This window comes from Mustelus asterias, chromosome 2 (assembly GCF_964213995.1).
Source record: "Mustelus asterias chromosome 2, sMusAst1.hap1.1, whole genome shotgun sequence".
NCBI lineage: Eukaryota > Metazoa > Chordata > Chondrichthyes > Carcharhiniformes > Triakidae > Mustelus > Mustelus asterias.
Window position 1 is genome coordinate 139,953,784 of NC_135802.1, and position 21,885 is coordinate 139,975,668.

Sequence of the window (21,885 nt, forward strand, 5' to 3'; positions counted from 1 at the left end):
CAAAGGGTTATGAATCTGTGGAATTCCCTGCCCAGTGAAGCAGTTGAGGCTACCTCTGAATGTTTTTAAGGCAAAGACAGATTTTTGAACAGTAAAGGAATTAAGGGGCATGGTGAGCGGGCAGGTAAGTGGAGTTCAATCCACGAAAAGATCAGCCATGAACTTACTGAATGACGGAGCAGGCTCGAGGGGCCAGATGGCCTACTCCTATGTTACTGAATTAACATAATTCAGCTCTTATGTTAACAGCTGAAAACAACAAATTCCTGTGCACCTCCTAATGCAAATTTCTAACCTCGCCCAAATACACTGAAGCCCTCCAGCACAAAAGTCTTATTATAAATGCATGCACTAGCACCTTTACTCCTTCACGTCTTAAACCCACCAGACACGACTCTAGTAATCTTTCCCCAGCTTAAAATTGCACACCTTTCTTCACAGATTATAATATTCCCGAAAAATATTTAAAAATTCATTCCCTCACCCATTACTTCCATTGCAAGCCTTATATATGCATCATGTTAGATTTATATGCTGTTCAAAGGACTACATAGGATTTAGAAGCAGGAGTAGGCTATTCAGCCCTTTGAGCCTGTTCCATCATTCAGTAAGGCTAATCTGATGTTGGTCTCAACTCCATTTTCCTGTCTGCCCCCCATAACCCTTGACCGCCTTGTCTATCAAATATCAGTCTAACTGTGCCTTGAAGAAATTCAATGATTCAGCCTCCAGTGCTTTTTGAGGAAGCAAATTTCACATACTAACAACCTTTTGAGATTTAAAAAATTCTCATCGCCAACTTAAATGGCTGACATCTTATTCTTACACTGTGTCTGATTCTCATCTCTCCCAAAAAAGCAGAAGGATCTTTCTGGTCTCTACCCTATCAAATCAAGGTCATATATGTTTCAATAAAATCTGCTCTCCTTTTAAACTCCAACAGGTATCAGTCCAATCTGATTAATTTTCCTTCACAAGATAGGCCCCTTATCCCAGGAATAAGTCAAATGAACCTTCTCTGAACTGCTTCTAACGCAATTATTCATTTCTTCAAACAAGATCAAATCTGTACACAGTAGTCCAAATGTGGACTCACTAATGCCCTGTACAGCTATAGCAAGACCTCCCTACTTTTAGAATTATATTCCCATTGCAATAAATGCCAACATTCCATTTGCCTTCCTGATCACAAACTCTCATCAACCTCTTGCGATTCATGTACCAGGACATCCAGATCTCTCTGCACTGAGTTCTGGAATCTCTCCATTTAAATGATAAACTGCTTTTCTATTCTAGCCATCTCTTCAGTTGCTAAGATAGCATGCAACCATGTTTGTGGAGTAACTGATTGGGCTAGAAATCAGATTCTTTTTTAAATTACTGGGCTTTTTTGTGCAAATAACGTAAAGTATTGCTCCTATATACTACACCAACTTAACAAGAGAACTACCCAATCTGTTGCAGTCATTACGTGTAGACAGATTTTTACTGGATCATCTCCAATGCATTAACACAAGTGCAACACTACAAATTTGCTGTTTTTAAACTTGAGATACATCTTGCCAACTGAATCGTAAGCAACTGTAACAGAACAATAGGCATTAGGATTTCCTGGTCTAATTGTGTATTAAGCACTTTAAAAAAATCCCCATTCCAATATTACAGATTGACATAAAAAGTGGAAAGGTGGTTAATTTAAAAACAAACTTCCAAAAGATACATTGCCTACTGTAACATATCAAAAGATGAACGTGTTCCCTCATGATATAACAATAGGCTCCCAGCCCAGAGAATTCTAAACTGAGATCAAAGACTTGGCTACCATTGAAAACAAAACAAACAGCTGGTTAAAAATGCTTAGCTCAAACACTTCATTGCAGCCATGGTGCAAACATGGATGAATGGGCTGATTTCTAAAGGCGAGACGAAGAGTGATGCACTTGACAGTTTAGCTCATTGACCAGTCATGGCTTCAAGGAGTCCCAGTCAAATTGAAGTCAAAGGGAATCATGGGAAAAACTCCTTCCCTTAAGTGTTATTGGGCCAAAATACCAAAAATCCTTACCCAACACCACGGATTACAGCAGTTCAAGAACATGACTGACCACAGTTTCATCAAGGGCAATTAGGGATGGATAATAAACGCAGGCTTTGCCAGCAACAACTACAACCCTCAAGTAAATAAACAAAAGCTCCCTGCCCTTCCCAGGCAAGTTTTATTTGTTCTCTGCTAGACCAACGTTCTCCCCAAACTGCGCAGATGTGCAGACATGCAGCAATCCGGAATGTACCCTGGGAGGAAAACAGTTGCTTTCAAGGTTAATACATGCACAGCCACCTGGCAATCTTAAAGGGACAATGCTGAGCAACAAATGAGCCAAAGGGAAATTAGAGGGAACATTGTACCAGACCATCAGATGAAGTACTGTGGAACAGAGTGTTGTACATCAAGAGGAGAAAATCCAAGAACAATTCAGTCCTTTTAACAGAACATCTTGTCACTACTGTTTGCTGATCAACTGAAGCAACAACTGCAGAGAACTTCCTGACAAAAACAAAAAGGACTGACTTGAATCATACATGAATGGAACAATTGGTTGTTGTGACACGAATATTATATCCACTTGCACCCTCTTACCACAGTTAACATTTATAGTATTACGAACACTGGGTCTCACGTGAAATATAAAACTAAACACAATAAAGAGCAGCAGAAATCAAATTTAAGCTGTCTAGAAAACTGAATTCCCATGACAGGTATTTTAAAAATTTGCAGCATTACTGCAGCTTAATGAGTTGGCTGAGGAACATCAATAAAATTTCTGCAATTAACTTTGCGACGCAGTGAACAAAAATGTTTCTTGAAGGGGGGGACGAGGGGAGTCACGAGTGGACATGGGTTCAAGGTGAGGGGCAGGAGGTTTCGGGGGGCATGTGAGGAAAAACATTTTACCCAGAGGGTGGTGACAGTCTAGAATGCACTGCCTGGGAGGGTGGCAGAGGTGGTTGCCTCACATCTAAAAAAGGTACCTGGATGAGCACTTGGCATGTCATAGCAGTCAGGGCTATGAGCTAAGTGCTAGCAGTTCAGGTGTTTCTAATGTGTCAGTGTGGATTCAATGGACCGAAGGGCCTTTTCTGCACTGTGAGATTCTATGATATGCTAAAAAGAGACCTCAAACATCACCATCGACAAAAAACAGAAATGTACGAGTAATATTTATTGAACAAATTGCAAACTTAAATTGAAAAAAAATTCTAAAGTTTCATCGAGGTGGCCAAAATTAACATAGCAACTCAATGAAAAATCTGAGTACCAGTCCTGCATAACTCAGTTTTTCTCCAAGTTGTATTAATGCATCACTGCATCAGTCATTTTAAATTCAATTATTCTGCAAATCAGAAGATTCTGTTAAATTTGCATATCAAGTGCGCTTACCATCATCATCCAAAATGAATTATAAATGCCTAAAAGAGGGAGAGAAATTTCTGACACTGACAGAAAATGTTGATTCTACCTCCATTCTACTCAAAATTTTCCAAGGAACTCCTGCTCTTTAGGATGCTAATCATTTGCAACCATATATAATAAAACAAAATTGGAACACTTCACCATTAATTTGTTGTTTTTTCAAAACAAATAGATCTCCTATGGCAGTGTATAATTGGACCAGAGAGAGCAAATGCAATTCAGTTCCCTTTACAAGTTCCCTTTTATAAGGTTGAGGAGCAGGGAGGATTAGGCCTGAGGACCCATCATTGATAAGCAAGAAGCTGTAATTAGTGACAAGTTTACAAAGTAGTTGTATTATAAATGCAGACAAGGCATACAGACAGCTTTTTCCTATAGTAGATAGGTTTACATTGATGTTGATCGCATTTTCCAGTTAATTGACTTAGAATTGTTGAGTCCAACATAAAGGAATCAAATAAAGAAAAAAGTAGGTGCTCCAGCCCATCAAGCCACCCCAACCAGTTGCCAGTTCAATCTTGACACTAAAACCTTCCAACAAGAGTCTCCTGGTAGAAAAACCCAACTTCTTTAACTCATGAAGACAATGAACCAAATGCTATAATCTTCAGAATGCCAAACACTCATGATTTAAACTAATTAATTTCGGGTTGGAGCCGTGGGGTTATGCTGCAACTGTACAGGACCTTGGTGAGACCACATTTGGAATATTGTGTGCAGTTCTGGTCACCTCACTATAGGAAGGATGTGGAAGCGCTGGAAGGAGTGCAGAGGAGATTTACCAGGATGCTGCCTGGTTTGGAGGGTAGGTCATATGAGGAAAGGTTGAGGGAGCTAGGGCTATTCTCTCTGGAGCGGAGGAGGCTGAGGGGAGACTTAATAGAGGTGTATAAAATGATGAAGGGGATAGATAGAGTGAACGTTCAAAGACTATTTCCTCGGGTGGATGGAGCTATTACAAGGGGGCATAACTATAGGGTTCGTGGTGGGAGATACAGGACGGATATCAGAGGTAGGTTCTTTACGCAGAGAGTGGTTGGGGTGTGGAATGGACTGCCTGCAGTGATAGTGGAGTCAGACACTTTAGAAACATTTAAGCGGTTATTGGATAGGCACATGGAGCACACCAGGATGATAGGGAGTGGGATAGCTTGATCTTGGTTTCAGATAAAGCTCGGCACAACATCGTGGGCCGAAGGGCCTGTTCTGTGCTGTACTGTTCTATGTTCTATGTTCTATGTACTCCTTATATCTGGGGAAGAGTCCTCGTCTCTCAAGTTTGCTTTTCCAGGAACGTAGTTACTCTGTACTCACCATGTCTTGCCATTTGTCCTGGGTATGGTGGAGAGAAAAGAGAACAAGAGATACTGCAAACTGGAGTTGGGTTATCAATTATGAGAGCACAACAGATGGGGGATGTATGCCAACAGGCCTCCTCACCATTCAATACTATCAGGCTGAGCCATCAACTTGATTAATCTCAATATTGAATTTACTCATTCCTTAATCATCCACAACTTTCTGGACTAAAGAATGCCAAAGATTTGTGACCCTTTACATGCAGAAATTTCTGAACTCAGCCCCTTGTCCTGCAACTGTCTCCTTGTTCTATACTCATCAGCTAACATTGTCAAACCCTCTTTAAATGTTATGTTTCAAATAAGTCAGCTTTCAATCTTCTAAATTCCAGAGAATGAAAGCTAAGAGTTACAGATAAAGGATACTGAATCTCTAAATACCAACATTTACTAATATCTCACCTTTAAAAAAAATATTCTGCTTTTCTATTCCTTATATTTCATCTTTCACCTTCTTACCCATTCAATTAGTGTCTACATCCCTTTTCTACCTCATTCCATGCTATTGACAGTTTATATTCCCAATTAGCTGTGAGCCGAGAGAAAACTTGGATACATTATACTTGGTGTTGGCTTTAACATATTTGTAAATAGCAGAGGCACAAGTACTGGCACACGCAGTACAGCACTAAGCACTACTGCCAACCTGGACATGACCCATTTAGACCTACTCTTGTTTTTTTGCGCAGTACTGATTTGGTGTAACCACAGTGTGGCACATTTAACGCCTTTTGAAATCCAAAACATGCTACATCCACTGATTTCCCCCTTAGTTACCTAGATAGTTACACCCTCAATAAACCCCAATAGGATTTGTCAAACTCAACATCCCTTTGATAAAAACTTTGTTGGTCTTGTTTAATTAATTGTATAACTAATTAACTAATATGGTTTAAACTACTTAACTAGGTTAAACTAATTATATCACAATTTTCTAAGTCCCCTACTACACGCCCCTAATGATTGAGAAAATGCTTGAATATACTACTGAGATCAGGCTAACTGGCCTATGGTCCAGTGGGGCTAGATTTTCTACTTTTCAATCCATAGGAACCATTCTATAATTTAGGTAATTTGGGAAGGTAAAAAATCAAATGCATCACAATCTCTGCAGACTCCTCTTAAAATTCTTGCATGTGGGCCTTCAGATTTGTCTCCTTTCAGTGCCAATAATTTCTCCAATAAGTATTTAATGAATTTATTTCTTATTAGACCCTTGGTTCCCTACTAATCCCAGTTTTCTTTGCATTTTCTACTGTGAACACGAAACAAAAACAAACATCAGTCATTTCTTTATTTGCCATTCTAATTCCTCCTCTGCCAGTAAGGAACTCTTTTGCTTCCGTCATACATCTTTCTTTTTACATACTTGTAGAAGCTCTTAACCTGCTTTTATATTTCTTGCTAGTTTAATCTCATTCTACTTTCCTCTCCAACAATTTCCTATGAAGTTTTTAAACTCCTCAAAGAAATCTCACCATTAGAACTCTAGTTTTATTCACAGTCAGCTGAGTTAAATCCTCCAAGAGAGCTTTCCCGATGAGATCAGTATTCACTTTTAAATGACAGATTGGGAAAAATTATCCAATGTCATTTATTATAATAGTTGAGTTTAAAGAGAGGAATTTTGGCAGCGAGACGCTGCTAAAATTAAAAAATCTCTCCAAACCATCCCCAAGTTTGAAAACCTTGATTCAAGATTTACCGGTGACGTAATTTGCAAATACTCCAGACAGTGCCCAATTTAACTAGATTAACGAATTACTGTGGCCAAAACAGGTCAGTAGATGGGAATTCTGCAATCAGTAACTCACCTCCTGAGTCCCAAAAGCCTGTTCACAATCACAAGTCAGGTGTGTGATGGAATACTCTCCACTTGCTTGGACAAACGCAGCTCCAATGATACTCAAGATGATTGATACCATCAAGGTCAAAGAAACCAACTTGACTGGCACCTCATCCACCACCTTAAACATTTACTCCCCCCACTAGTGGCAAGATATACCACCTGCAAGATGCACTGCAGCAACTCTCCAAGCCACTTCCAACAGCACCTTCAAAGCTTGCAATTTTTACCACCTTGAAGGACAAAGACAGTAAATACATGAGGCTACTATCACCTGCAGTTTCCTGTCCAAGTCATACACTATATTGACTTGGAATTATAATTGCTGTTTCTTCACTGGGTAAATAAAAACAGAAGTTCCCTTCCGAACAGTATTGTGGATGTACCTACACCAGTGGTTCAAGAAAGCGGCCTACTACCTGGGCAATAATTGCCAAGGTAGTAGGCTACATTGCCTCATGAAGGAATAAAAAATGAAATTTTACTTCTTTGTATTTAACTGGATCGCAAATACTGCTTCAGAGAACAATCTGCAATTCTTAATAAATGTATCAGTCTGATTTGAAATACGGATCAGAAAACGCAAAAGAATTTAATCTTCTTGATACTCGCATGTCAATAAGGTGAGGTTAATTGTGTTTTAAATATTGCAGAGCTCTGAAACTCTAAATTGGTGTTGCCATGCAATTGGTGATTGTGCCTTCAGATGTCTGGAACCCAACTTCTGGAATTTCCTTCGTCTTCCTCATGCTTTTTCCAAGGTGTTTCTTAAGCAAGGACATTTTACTATGTAAATAAACACAAGAATGCGGGGCTCAAGGGTTCTGCTGCATGGTACTTTTCCACTGATATTGGTTATCATATCCCAGGGAGGATGACTGGCTATAGTGCTGATCTCAGTTTGCCTTCTCACCAAGGCCATTCGAACTAAAAACTGCATGAGGTGACCCTGCCACACTTATCTGGGCAGGTATACAGGGGAAGAACCGCAATTAATAAATATGCATTTCAAATCCTCAATGGCAGAACAAGCGGATAAATAAGGCACATGTACACATCAACAACTGTGAAAGTGGATGAAGCTGCAGTTGGATTGACACTCTCCAGTCATCACAGCTTGCCATGCCTTTGGGTAAAGATTACCAACTCATCAAGGTGATGCAGTTGGTGACACTAAACAGACTTCCTCAAATTACAAGACAACATTCACAGGCCTCTGCCAGGTTCAGCACAATACCCAATGACTATGGACAAGCAACAGAAACAGGGCAGTGAACCTGGTGGTTTCTATTTACAAATCCACATGTAACAGCGGATGCCTGATGGTCGCTGAACTCTTGGATTTAGGACAGATACAGTTCAGCAATAGTCTCTCTCTGTCCACCTCACTTAAGGAGTTAGACAATGTGTCTAGGTGCCAGTGAATGTCCTGAAAGCAGAACCGTCATCATTTCTCAGGAGCTTGCGAGATATAACACAGCCATGTGAAACCACACAAGGCCACTTTAGAGGGGAAGGTACACTTTAAATTCGTTCATGGGATGTGGGTTGTTTTTGTTGCTCATCCGAGGGCATTTAAGAGTCAACCACATTGCTGTGGATTTGAAGTCACATGTTGGCCAGACTCTTCTAGAATGGAAAACCGGAAAAAGATAGTCTTAGCCATGGAGTTAGGTTCGCCATCAAAAACAGAACAACGACTTTACACCTTCAGCTTAGTGACAACCAATTGGCCACAATCATCATGTTTATGCTCTCATACTTGATTCTACTAATGAAAAGAAAGAGCTCTTTTATGTAGTTCTCGATTCTGTACTGGCATCCATCCCAAAACAAGACAAATTGCTATGACATAACTACACTGTTTGGAAGGGCATAATTTGGAAAGGAATAGTAAAATCAAAAGCCAAAAGCCTCCTCCTCCTCACCTAGTGCACTGAACATGGGCTCACCATCACAAACACACCATTCCGATAAGACAACATGGAAACATCCCCAATTTGCACACTGGCATCGCCTGGACAGGAAGTATTTACACGTGACCAAAAACAGGTAGGATGCAAGTGATTGCTGCACAGCCTACAAAATTTTATGTCCCATGAGAATATGTCTGACACCCAAACACTAAAATATTCTCAAAGAAATCCAGGAGAAAATTTAACATTCACACTCTCCAGAATAAAAAAAAGAGAATACAGTTGCTACTTTCTTCCCACCTTGCTCTCAGCGTCCAAAGATGTCTGTGGGGAATAGCTTTAGGACAAGATCAAATCTGTGATTCCAAGAGACATGCAGCCAAATCATGGGTAGTAAAGCCAATGAAATCCAATGCTGTGCAGACAGACAACATAAGCCATTTCTTTCAAGGCACCAAGACCAACTCTGGGCCGAAAACAAATGTCCATTCCTCCTCCAAAGATGGCACCGTGGGGAAGATTCTCAGACAAATCCTCCTGAACTACCTCTAACCAGTTAGCAAAGTTATTCTTTCAGAGATCCAGTGTGGGTTCTGGCAACCAAAGGCAATCACATACATGATTATCTTTGTTGCTCAACAAATCCAGAAATAAAAAGTGTTCTGAACAACATATAGCGATTATTGATCTGACAAAGTCTTTTGATTCCATCAACCACAAAGTCTTTGGAAAGTCTTCCAGAGACTTGATGTGCAGCAAACCTTGTTAATCTCCAGTGACTCCTGCATGACAACAATTGTCCTTAGCAATGGATTGGAGACTGAGCCCTTTCGAATCCAGAAGGGCATCAAGTAAGGCTGCATAATTGTGACAACTTTTAAGTATATACCTCAGCTTGGTCACGGAACTCATTCACGACCAACTTGCACAGGGGAGTTATGGTTCAGTTTTGACTCGAAATGAAGTTTCTCAACTTCAACAAGCTGAGAACCAAGACTAAGGGTGACCCTGCAATATATCTTGAATTTATAATATGCTGACAACTATGCAGTTGTGGCCCAGTCAAAGCAACATTCAGATCAGCAAGACCAAAATCCTCCACGAGTCCGGCTCAAAACACCAGCTATTGATGATGAAACTAAGTTGGTCAATACTTGCCATCGCTTGGCAGTTAGTGAGTGGGAAGAACTGGTCATAAACTGTACCGTGGCAGCACCTCATCCAACAAGTGACAGCACAGTCAAAAACTGACTTCAGACTCTGCTGCAGAGATGGGAAGTGGAAAGAGAGTGCAGAACCATGGTTTTAGAACTCCTCTACCCTCCTCCTCCCACCCACCCTCCCCACTTCCACGTGACAACTTTTATTCACTCTACCCAAGAGAGCTGTGACTCCACAATTGGCCCAAGTCACCTGAGGGCACATAAATCATGGAGCCTGACAAGGTGTCATCCTCATTGAGGGATGAATAACAACATAAATGCAACTTGTTGATGTAGAATAGTGTGTCAAGTTGAGTTGTTTTCATTGTTTTCCTCCCTGCATCACTTTCTTCACCCCAACAGCATCTTTGCTACAGATTACTATAATTTTCTTTTCTGGTCTTGCTTGCAACATATTTAGCAGTTAAAATTGTCACAACCGTAACTAAGCTTCCTATACAAATTGTCAGGTTCTTCTTTGAAAAGTGATATACATCACTAACCTGTCAAGAAGTTATAAGTCTAATCCTATTTTCACTTATCTGTTGACACAGGTGAAAGAAAATGCCAGACCAACATTAGTAATTTGCTTTTATCTTAGTAAAATCTTTAACTGGCAGTTTAAAAAGCATACGTTCATTACACTTCAAAAGTATCAGGTTCATATATCTATATTTAAAAACCAATAGCTTTTTTTGCCTTTAAACTAAATCTGAAGAATATTTTATTGGCAATGCACTCAAATAATTAATTAAGACTCTTGCTCTCGAATGAAAATGTTCAGGATTGAAGAACAATACAATATGCAAAGTAAATGATTGTGTTTGATTATGTTATGGCAGAGCAGGGATGGAAAGTGCAGAAGAAAATGACAGTCTATAATAGGGGGCACCCCAAAAATAATGAATTCTTTGAAATCCTGTGATGTACCAAGATGCCATACAAATTCAGATACTAGAATAAAAACAATCCAACATGAGCAGACAAATTCCCCCACCACGATATGCAGAGTTTTAACTGGCGTAGAGAACATTAAACTCATAAGAAATATCTGCCAAATGCCACTACTGTGATTTTATAGGAGCATGCGTCAATGTTGACCAGTTTCACATTGGTAAACAGAAAACATTTACAGTATTTCAGTTGCAAGCACGTAGACTTGTTACGATGATCGATGAAAAAGATACAGAAGGTCTTATAACTTAGATTTGCATTGTTGATCTCTATTGTATAAATATCGCAAACAAGAGCATATAGTCAACGACTGATTATCTGAATGCATCAAACGCAAATTATTAAAATGCCAGTTCATTCACAAACAATGCAGATATATTTGGTCACATTCTTGTACTGTGTAATTTTGCATATTTTTGAATAAATAAGTCCTTTACTACAGTGACAGTAACATGATCCAAATTGAAAGTGTTTGAACTCCACAATAGAGGTTTGTACAAGATGTTCCTTATGCAAGAATCAAATCACCCATTCCCATGGGTCAAGAGGGAGGGCTCATCAGTGGTTAGCTCAGCACACAAACTCGCTCCCCTTTGTAATTCTGGAATTTGGAACTTACATGCAAATCCACCTTTGGAACAGCACAGGTCTAGATTTCAAAATGGAAACCGACAGTTCTGAACAACAAATCATCTTACAGGACATAACAGAGTAGCAGCTAACCTAGCATTTTTGCTAAAGAACATTGTTTTAATAAACTATTCAATTAATAAACACAAATGGAATAGTGAATGCAAGTTAGACAATTTTACACAGCAAATCCTACAATGAAACTGGGAGGGTTAATATCAGCTTTTTACACAAGATAAGCAATATTAAAATTTCACCGAGGCAAATCAGTGAAGCACCTTTGCTATACATATACACTCAAACAAATAGAGCTGTAGACAATACTTTACCAGCAAGACAAAACACCTTATATAAAGGGACATCAGATAAATAAAAGTGGAAGGAACAATTTAACATGCAGGTATTTCTTAAAAGTAGTGAGAATTACCCGATAATCCTATAGTGTGTGAAATTTATGATAAATTGCTGACATAGGGTCTAAACACAATTTAGTAAACAATTGGTCTAAGTGGCTTTTTTTTCATAAATATCCCAATGACTCAAATACAGACGGCTGCACTTCCTTGGAGCAAACAAAATGATGCGGAGTAGGAGGTGTCGTCTACATGAGTTAATCATCACTCTGGTGTGGGGTAGGGGAAAGGCTCAAGTTTGGGGTGCAGTATATGGCAGAGGTGGCGCATCTGCTAGTTGATAGCATAATGATACTTCTAAAAGTTGATGTACAAAGCAGGATAATAAAGGTGATAGAAATATGCCTGGTAACCATATTATAAAGATCCGCTTCCCAACAGATACTATGTTGTATTACTAACTCCATCAAATGTCAAAATAGTAAACAGAAAGCTGCAAAGAAATGTCATTACATTTGCACTATATGGAATGAAATATCTAAGTTGTTAATGTCGCTCCATTGAAGTGCCACTGACATCAGAGACATTAGAAACAGGACCAGAATAATGCAGTTTTCCCCTTACTGGAGGGCAGACAGAATAGGCTTGAACTAACAACTTCACATTTCCACACTATTTCCATATTCCTCAGCATCCAAATATCTGATTTGAATATACTCACTGACTCAGCATCCACAGCTCTCTGTTTAGAGCATGCCAAAGATCCTCATTGAAAAGATTTCCTCATCCTAATAGCGAAGAGGCAGGCCCCAATTCTGAAGCCGTGACTGTGTTCTAGATTCCTGAGCCAGGAAAACATGCAGCCAACATCTGTCCTGTCAAGCCCCCTTAAGAATTCATGCTAACAGATTAACCAACAACCTTGCGTGACCCTTTTATCAAATGTCTTCTGAAAACCCATCGATTCCCCATATCTACTTTGCTAATTACAATTACAAAAAATGAACCGATTGTCAAGCACAATTTCCTTTCATAAATCCACAGCAATTCTGCCCAAATATAACGATTTTCTAAGCATCCTGTTAACATGCTTAAAAATAGATTTAGCGTTTTCCTTCTACCAATGTCAGGCTGACTGGCCTACATTCTGCTTTCTATCTCCCTCCTTTCTTGCTAATAGCAGGGTTAAATTTGCTGCTGTCCAATCCACAGGAATTGTTCTAGAATCTAGGAAATTCTGGAAGACCAAAACCAATTTACTACCTCTGTAAAAGCCTTAACATACAAGTTCAGATATGGGGATTTCCTTGCTTTCAGTCCCATTAATTTCTCTAGTATTAGTCCTTTACTAATACTAATTTCTTTTGGGTTCTTCATTCTTGATGAAGCCTTGGTTCCCCACTATTACCAATATGCTTTTGTGTACATCTGTATTCAGTATTCAATAAAGTATTGCCTAATCTCTGCCATTTCCTTATTCTAACCTACAATTTCTCCTGTCCTTGCCTTTATGGATCCAACTGACCCTTGCTAACCTCTTTGTATATACCTATAGAAGCTTTTACAATCCTTTTATCTATCATCCTTATCAGAGTTCTAAAATCCTCCCAATCCTCAAGTTTACTGCTCTTTAAGAGCTCATCAACCACAGCTGTACTACTATTTGCTGCAAATTATGGATTATTTTCCTGACCTTTTTCTGTTGTACGTAAAAGCTCCCTGTTGGGCATTTTCTCTTATCTATGAAGTTTACAATATATTTTGGAAACATTGCTGGTGAATTTATCATAAAAAGTCAAAACTATAAGCCATTTATTCAGAATTCCAGATTCAATTCTCAGAGGTCCAATATTGGGTTAAAAAAAACAGGATAAAAGTCTTTGTACTGATAGTGACCTGCCCCTCAGGTCACTGTTTCACAGACATCTGAGAATGATATGGTCACCACCATATGCAATCGATTTAATTACCCCTCATGCATTCATGCTATCATTTTGAGATCATTCAATTTGGACATGTATCTAAAGGTATTCCTTTGCAGCTTTAATCAGTCATTGGGCATTGTACAGTACTAACATGGATGTACTGCCTGAACTTTTTCCTCAACCATGAAGCTCCACTGCTTTCAGTATATCTTTTTATATAATTTGCTGTCATTTAAAATTATGAACAGCAGCTAAAAACACAGCCATTTTTCTTGACCATTAAACTTACCAGCATGTATTGTGCATACAAATTTATTGCCGGTTATGAGAAACATGACCAGCAACCCTAATGACAATTTTTAAGTCAGAAAGACAATAACTGTCAACCCATCAATATATCTACAAGTTATACATAAACTAACTAACTACTCAATCGATCTCAACTTATAAATCAACCAACTTTGCCCTCTGCAGAATAAAGATCGTCTGCACACATTTAACAGAATCCTAACAATCAAATGGCTGTACATGCCTCATTTTTTACCACTATTATTTCTACATTTTTATATCCGAATCAATCCGCCAACTATTTCATGAGGGCCACAAGCAGGGATAAGGGTAATGATCTCTGCTCTTTTGCATTTACATGGTTAAGAAATCATGGTATTTTTTACAAAAAGAATAAGTTGCGCAAAAGCAACAGTTAAACAGTCACAATTTCCTGGAAGGATTTACTCGCTGAGCCCATTGTCAATGTTCCACAAACATATGCTGAGATTTGCTCACCCTCATGGATAATTAAATTAGTGAACCTGAATGAAAATTTCCCAAAATCCACTCATGCATTAGTACTGCCCATAACATAGTTTCACAACAGGAGCCTTACATCAAGCACAGGAGGGAAGGATCTTGCCCTATTTTTCCAGAGTATTGAATGCATCTCTCCTCCATCTTCTGCAATGCTACCAGTTCACAACAAACTGGTTCATCTCTTCCTCGATTTCTTTCCCAGTGTTCTGCTCCATAGGCTCAATGTCCTGTCCTTTGCCTAATGCTGTCCTTTTTGACAGACAAGGGACTCAAGGGTCAAAGCTAGATTAAACCACAACCAGGTCAGGCATCATCTTATCAAAGAGTGCAGCAAGCAGACTATTGGGCCATAAGTTCTATGTTATAATACTTCATTATCATTTTTACCCCATTTCCTTACATTTACACAAGTTCCTCCTTTACCTCCTGTATACTTTAATCCCCCAGTCTCCTTTCCTCGATTTCTCCCCTCCATACGTTGCTCCTCATCTCCTGCTCCCTCCATGAGCAAATCCCCAGTTCTATCCACATCTGTCACCGTCATCACAGTACAGCCCAATTTCCTGCTCCTCTCACCTGTTGCCCTTCCCGACACCAGTTCCCATAAGCCTTCCATCTCTACACCTCTTACCCCTGACCTCATACTGCCAACCCTCTATCTATTTGCCTATCACTGGCTCTACTCTCCTGTCCTTGGCCTTCACATGATGGCCTTCTCATCCCCCATGCTACCTTGCTTGTCCCCAGATCATCCACCCCTAGATTCAATGAACCAGATCCCTCATTACCCAAATGCTCTTTTGCCAGCCTCTACTTGCCTGTCATTATTTTTCCGCATATCCCTACTATCCAGGTCACCAAATTGCCCGAACCTACTGTGTCGCTCTCAGCTCCAAAAATCCCAACATTCTTGTCTCCAGATCTCCTCCCTCCTGTTCCCATTATCGACACTGCCCATCCCCAAACCCACTATCCTGTGTTCAGATTTACCAAGTCTAATGTTCCCTGGGGTGAAGACAGTGGACTAGCACAAATGTCCTTAGATTAGTGATCTGGGGACATGGGTTTGAATCCCACCATAGCAGCTGACGGATTTTAAATTCAATAAATAAATCTGTGATGTGAAAGCAGTCTCAGCAATGGAGACCATGACAGCAATTATTGACTGTTGCAGAAACCTATCTGGTTCACTAATGTCCCTGAGGGAAGGAAATCTGCCATGCTTCCCTCGTCTGGCAACACATGACTCCAGACGCTGAGCAATGGTGAAATGGTTTAAGATACCACTCAGTTCACAGGCACTTACGAGACCACACAAGAAACACGTCCCAAGACAGATGAGAAAAAATATTCCCTTTATCAACATCCATTGCCGTGTCCTCATGTTCTCCCCCACCGTGACCCCCCCTCCTCTCCTCCCCCACTGCGAACCCCCCTCTCCTCCCCACTGTAACCCCCCCTCTCCTCCCCACTGTGACCCCCCCTCTCCTCCCCCAGTGACCCCCCTCCTCTCCTCCCCCAGTGACCCCCCTCCTCTCCTCCCCCAGTGACCCCCCTCCTCTCCTCCCCCAGTGACCCCCCTCCTCTCCTCCCCCAGTGACCCCCCTCCTCTCCTCCCCCACTGACCCCCCCTCCTCTCCTCCCCCACTGTGACCCCCCCTCCTCTCCTCCCCCACTGCGACACCCCCTCCTCTCCTCCCCCACTGCGACACCCCCTCTCCTCCCCCACTGTGACCCCCCTACACACACTCTCCTATGTCCCTCCCCCAAAATCCTTCTCCACACCCTCTTGCCCCCCAACTCCTCCTGCTCCTCGCTCTCTTGCCCCCAACCCTCCCTCCTTGTCCTCGTGCCCCCAACCCCCCTCCTTGCCCCCCTTTCCCCCCCCAAACCCCCTCCCCCTCTTGCCCCCCAACCCCTCCTCCTCCTGCCCCCGAATCCCCTCTCCCGCCCCCGAATCCCCCCTCTCCCTCTTGCCCCCCGACCCCTCTTGCCGCCCCAACCCCCCTCCCCCTCTTGCCCCCCAACCCCTCCTCCTGCCCCCCAACCCCCCCTCTCCCTCTTGCCCCCGCCCACTGCTCCCCCCCGCGTCCTCCCCCCAGCCCAACCCTCCCCTCTTGCCCCCCAACCCCCCCCTCGCCCTCTTGCACCCCATCCCCCCCTCGCCCCCCAACCCGCCTCCGGCCCCCATCCCTCCCTCCCCCTCTTTCCCCCCCAACCCCCCCTCCCGCCCCCAACGCCCCCTCTTGCCCCCACAACCCATTGCCCCAGACCCCCTGCTCCTTGCCCCCGCAACCCCCCCCTCATCGCCCTCTTGCCCCCAAGCCCCCGCTCCTTGCCCACAACCACCCCGCTCCTTGCCCTCTTGCCCACAACCACCCCGTTCCTCGCCACCTTGGCCCCCAACCCCCTGCTCCTCACCCTCTTGGCCCCACCCCGTTGCCCCCCATCCCCTGCCCCTCAACACCCGTGCCCTCGCCCCCCCAACCACCCACTCCTCGCACTCTGGGCCCCACTCCGTTGCCCCCCCACCCCTGCCCTCTTGCCGCCAACACCGCCTCCGCGCCCTCTTGCCCCCCCAACCCCTCCTCTTGCCCCCCAACCCCCCCTCTGCGCCCCCCTCCCTCAGCCCCCCGCACCCCCTCCCCTCCCTCAGCCCCCCGCACCCCCTCCCCTCCCTCAGCCCCCCCGCACCCCCTCCCCTCCCTCAGCCCCCCCCCGCACCCCCTCCCCTCCCTCAGCCCCCCCCCGCACCCCCTCCCCTCCCTCAGCCCCCCCCGCACCCCCTCCCCCCCGCACCCCCTCCCCTCCCTCAGCCCCCCCCCGCACCCCCTCCCTCAGCCCCCCCCCCTCCCTCAGCCCCCCCCCCTCCCTCAGCCCCCCCCCCCGCACCCCCTCCCCTCCCTCAGCCCCCCCGCACCACCTCCCCTCCCTCAGCCCCCCCCGCACCCCCTCCCCCCCCTCAGCCCCCCCCCGCACCCCCTCCCCTCCCTCAGCCCCCCCCCGCACCCCCTCCCCTCCCTCAGCCCCACCTCCCTCCCCTCAGCCCCCCCTCCCCCCCCCCCCCTCAGCCCCACCTCTCCCCCCCCCCTCAGCCCCACCTCCCCCCCCCCTCAGCCCCACCTCCCCCCCCCCTCAGCCCCACCTCCCCCCCCCCTCAGCCCCACCTCCCCCCCCCCCTCAGCCCCACCTCTCCCCCCCCCCCCCTCAGCCCCACCTCCCCCCCCTCAGCCCCACCTCTCCCCCCCCCCTCAGCCCCACCTCTCCCCCCCCCCTCAGCCCCACCTCTCCCCCCCCCCCTCAGCCCCACCTCCCCCCCCCTCAGCCTTCTCACCCTCTTGCCCCCCCACGCCTCACCCTCTTGCCCCCCCCCCCACGCCTCACCCTCTTGCCCCCCCCCACGCCTCACCCTCTTGCCCCCCCGCACCCCCTCCCCTCCCTCAGCCCCCCCCGCACCCCCTCCCCCCCGCACCCCCTCCCCTCCCTCAGCCCCCCCCCGCACCCCCTCCCCCCTCCCCTCCCTCAGCCCCCCCCCGCACCCCCTCCCCTCCCTCAGCCCCCCCCGCACCCCCTCCCTCAGCCCCCCCCGCACCCCCTCCCCTCCCTCAGCCCCCCCCCGCACCCCCTCCCCTCCCTCAGCCCCCCCCCGCACCCCCTCCCCTCCCTCAGCCCCCCCCGCACCCCCTCCCCTCCCCTCCCTCAGCCCCCCCCGCACCCCCTCCCCTCCCCCAGCCCCCCCCTCAGCCCCACCTCCCTCCCCTCAGCCCCCCCTTTCCCCCCCCCTCAGCCCCACCTCCCCCCCCCCCAGCCCCACCTCCCCCCCCCCCAGCCCCACCTCCCCCCCCCCCAGCCCCACCTCCCCCCCCCCCAGCCCCACCTCCCCCCCCCCCAGCCCCACCTCCCCCCCCCCCCCAGCCCCACCTCCCCCCCCCCTCAGCCCCACCTCCCCCCCCCCTCAGCCCCACCTCCCCCCCCCTCAGCCCCACCTCCCCCCCCCCTCAGCCCCACCTCCCCCCCCCTCAGCCCCACCTCCCCCCCCCTCAGCCCCACCTCTCCCCCCCCCTCAGCCCCACCTCTCCCCCCCCCTCAGCCCCACCTCTCCCCCCCCTCAGCCCCACCTCTCCCCCCCCCCTCAGCCCCACCTCCCCCCCCCTCAGCCTTCTCACCCTCTTGCCCCCCCCACGCCTCACCCTCTTGCCCCCCCCCCACGCCTCACCCTCTTGCCCCCCCCCACGCCTCACCCTCTTGCCCCCCCCCCCACGCCTCACCCTCTTGCCCCCCCCCCCACGCCTCACCCTCTTGCCCCCCCCCACGCCTCACCCTCTTGCCCCCCACCCCCCAGTGGGCGGTAAACCCGGGGCGCGCCGGCACGTGTGTTACTCACCACGGGTCAAACTCATGGATGATGCTCTCGAAGCGAATGACGGCGAATAACCTGGAGCTGAATCCAGCCAGCCAGGCCAGGAAGAGGACAGTGAAGGAGAGAAGGGACTGCCAGCCGGCCGGGTGAGAGACCAGGTTCCTCACCTCCAGCGCAGAGCGCTCCGCCATTTTACAACAATTAACGGAAGGGGGGGGGGGCGGTGGGAGAGGTTAGAGAGAAAAAAAATCCAAACCGCAACGGCCTGTGATGTTGAAATGTGAATTTTAACCGGTGTAGGGGGAGGGAGGGGAGGGGAAGGGGGTTGGAAGGGCCGGGCCGGGCTGGAGGAGGGCGCCGGGACTCAGCCCCGCACTAACATCACTCACACACAAGCGGCGCTCGGTCCGGGGCCGCGTGTGCCGCACCAATCACCTTCCCCCGGCCGGGGTGGGAACCGAGCGGCTGCAACCCAGTGGAGCGGAACGAGTGGCAACCTGAGGGAGCGGGGAAGCAAAAAACCGGTGACACCCGTCCGCCAGTGGAAGAGGCGGGAGGAGGAACCGCCGGTCCCCCCCGCCCCTGTGACAGATGGTTCAGCCTCCTCGTCTCAACCAATGTGAAGGGAGCTTTACACTGCTGCCGGCCCGGGGGGGGGGGGGGGGAGGGATCAAGGAGGGAAGCTTTGGATCCAATCGGCCGAGGCGTCTGGAGGGCGGCGGCGGGGACGGCGTGGAGGCCGGTGATTGGAGCTGCCGCGGCTGCTGAGGGGAGGAAAAAGTTCGCGGAGGAAAGTGCAAACCAAGCCAGGCGGAGCTGCTGAGGTAACAGCGCAGGAGAGAGACAGTGAGAGACAGTGCCGGCGGCCGGGATAGGTCATGTCATTCATCCACTCGTTGCCAAGGTTTCCCACATTCCAGCTCACCCCCCAGGACCTTTGCTCCTTAATCACCTGCACCAGATAGAAGTTCTGCTTTACACTACAGACGATCAAACTTTTACACGACACATGATCACACGACACTCCAAAAGATGGCACTATTTTACACTATAAATGTTCACTCTTTACACTATAAATGATCACTATTTTACACTACAAATGATCACACTACACTAAATATTCACACTATTTTACACTATAAATGATCACTATTTTACACTACAAATGATCACACTACACTAAATATTCACACTATTTTACACTATAAATGTTCACACTATTTTACACTATAAATGTTCACACTCTTTACACTATAAATGATCACTATTTTACACTACAAATGATCAAACTATTTTAAACTATAAATGTTCACATCCTTTACACTATAAATGATCACACTATTTTACACTATAAATGTTCACATCCTTTACACTATAAATGATCACACTATTTTATACTACAAATAATCACTACACTATAAATGATCACTATTTTACACTATAAATGTTCACACTCTTTACACCATAAATGATCACTATTTTACACTACAAATTATCACACTACTTTACACTGTATATAATCACACTACACACTATTTTACACTATAAATGTTCACATCATTTACACTAAATGATCACACTATTTTACACTACAAATGATCACACTACACTATAAATGAGCACACTATTTTACACTATAAATGATCACACTATTTTACACTATAAATGTTCACACCCTTTACACTATAAATGATCACACTATTTTACACTATAAATGATCTTACCTTTGCAAATAAAGTTTAAAAGTTTATCTATTAATGTCACAGGTAGGCTTACATTAACACTGCAATGAAGTTACTGTGAAAAATTATCACACTCCTTTACGAATGATCACACTGCTTTACACTACAAATGATCATTTCATTACGCCACCACCTCCCCCCCAACGCCAACACACGGAATTTAACTCTAAACTTGTGACTTGACCCACATCTGGAGAGGCTTATGTCATTTAACCTAGTTTAATGTAAGATATCTTATTCAGAGGGGAAATAGTCTCCAGATATTTAAGTGCGCCTCCCTCCTTCAAATGTACATATTGTACATTTGTACAAATGTACATTAGGTTGGCACAGTGGTTAGCACTGCTGCCTCATAGCGCCAGAGACCCGGATTCAATTCCCAGCTTGGGTTACCATATGCAGTCTGTGCATTCTCCCCATGTCTGCGTGGGTTTCCTCCGGGTGCTCAGGTTTCCTCCCACAGTCTGAAAGACATGCTGATTAGGTGCATTGGCCATGCTAAATTTTCCCGAACAGGCGTTGGAGTGTGGCGACTAGGGATTTTCACAGTAACTTCATTGCAGTGTTAATGTAAGTCTACTTGTGACACTAATAAATAAACTTTAAATTGTAGGTTGCCTGGCCATGCTAAATTGCCCCTTGGTGTCAGGGAGATGCAGGGTACATACATGGAGTTACCGGGTGGGATTGTTGCTGGTGCAGGCTTGATGGGCAGAATGGCATCCTTCTGCACTGTAGATACTCTATGATGACTCATTAATTTCTAACACTTCCTTATCGACAACTCTGCAATCATTTTTTGTCATTCTGCTTATATGTCTTATTTATTTTGTCCGTCTAATTCTCCTACCCCACCTCCCCCCTCCAATTTTGTGCTTGAGCTGCCCTCTTTGCTCCTCTATTGCATACTTTAATTGAATCATAGAAACCCTACAGTGCAGAAGCAGGCCATTCGGTCCATCGAGTCTGCATTGTCGGCGCAACATCGAGGGCCGAAGGGCCTGTACTGCACTGTAATGTTCTATGTTCTGACTCTCCGAGGGTGCATCCTACCCGAGACCCTGTCCCCGCAACCCCACGTATTTACCCCGCTCATCCCCCTAACCTGCACCTCATTGGACTGTGGGAGGAAACCAGAGCACCTGGAGGAAACCCACACAGACATGGGGAGAATGTGCATACTCCAGAGAGACAAGGCCAGAATCGAACTTGGTTCCCTGGCTTTGAGGCTAACCACTGTGCTACCGTGCCGCCCTTGCTCATATCTTGCTATGTCTCTGGCTTATTTTTCTCGAGCCCCGTTATAGATTTAAACAC

At 45.7% G+C, this 21,885-nt stretch overlaps 1 protein-coding gene across 1 annotated transcript in view; it reads right to left on the reverse strand.

Moving 5' to 3' along the window:
* stt3b (STT3 oligosaccharyltransferase complex catalytic subunit B) overlaps positions 1 to 19,438 on the reverse strand; it is a 113,043-nt gene extending 93,605 nt beyond the window's left edge. The window contains exon 1 of the mRNA XM_078242159.1: positions 18,851 to 19,438. Coding sequence (XP_078098285.1) covers positions 18,851 to 19,017 — 167 coding nt within the window. The 5' untranslated portion in view covers positions 19,018 to 19,438. The remainder of the gene's footprint in view (positions 1 to 18,850) is intronic.
* Positions 19,439 to 21,885: the final 2,447 nt, after the last annotated feature.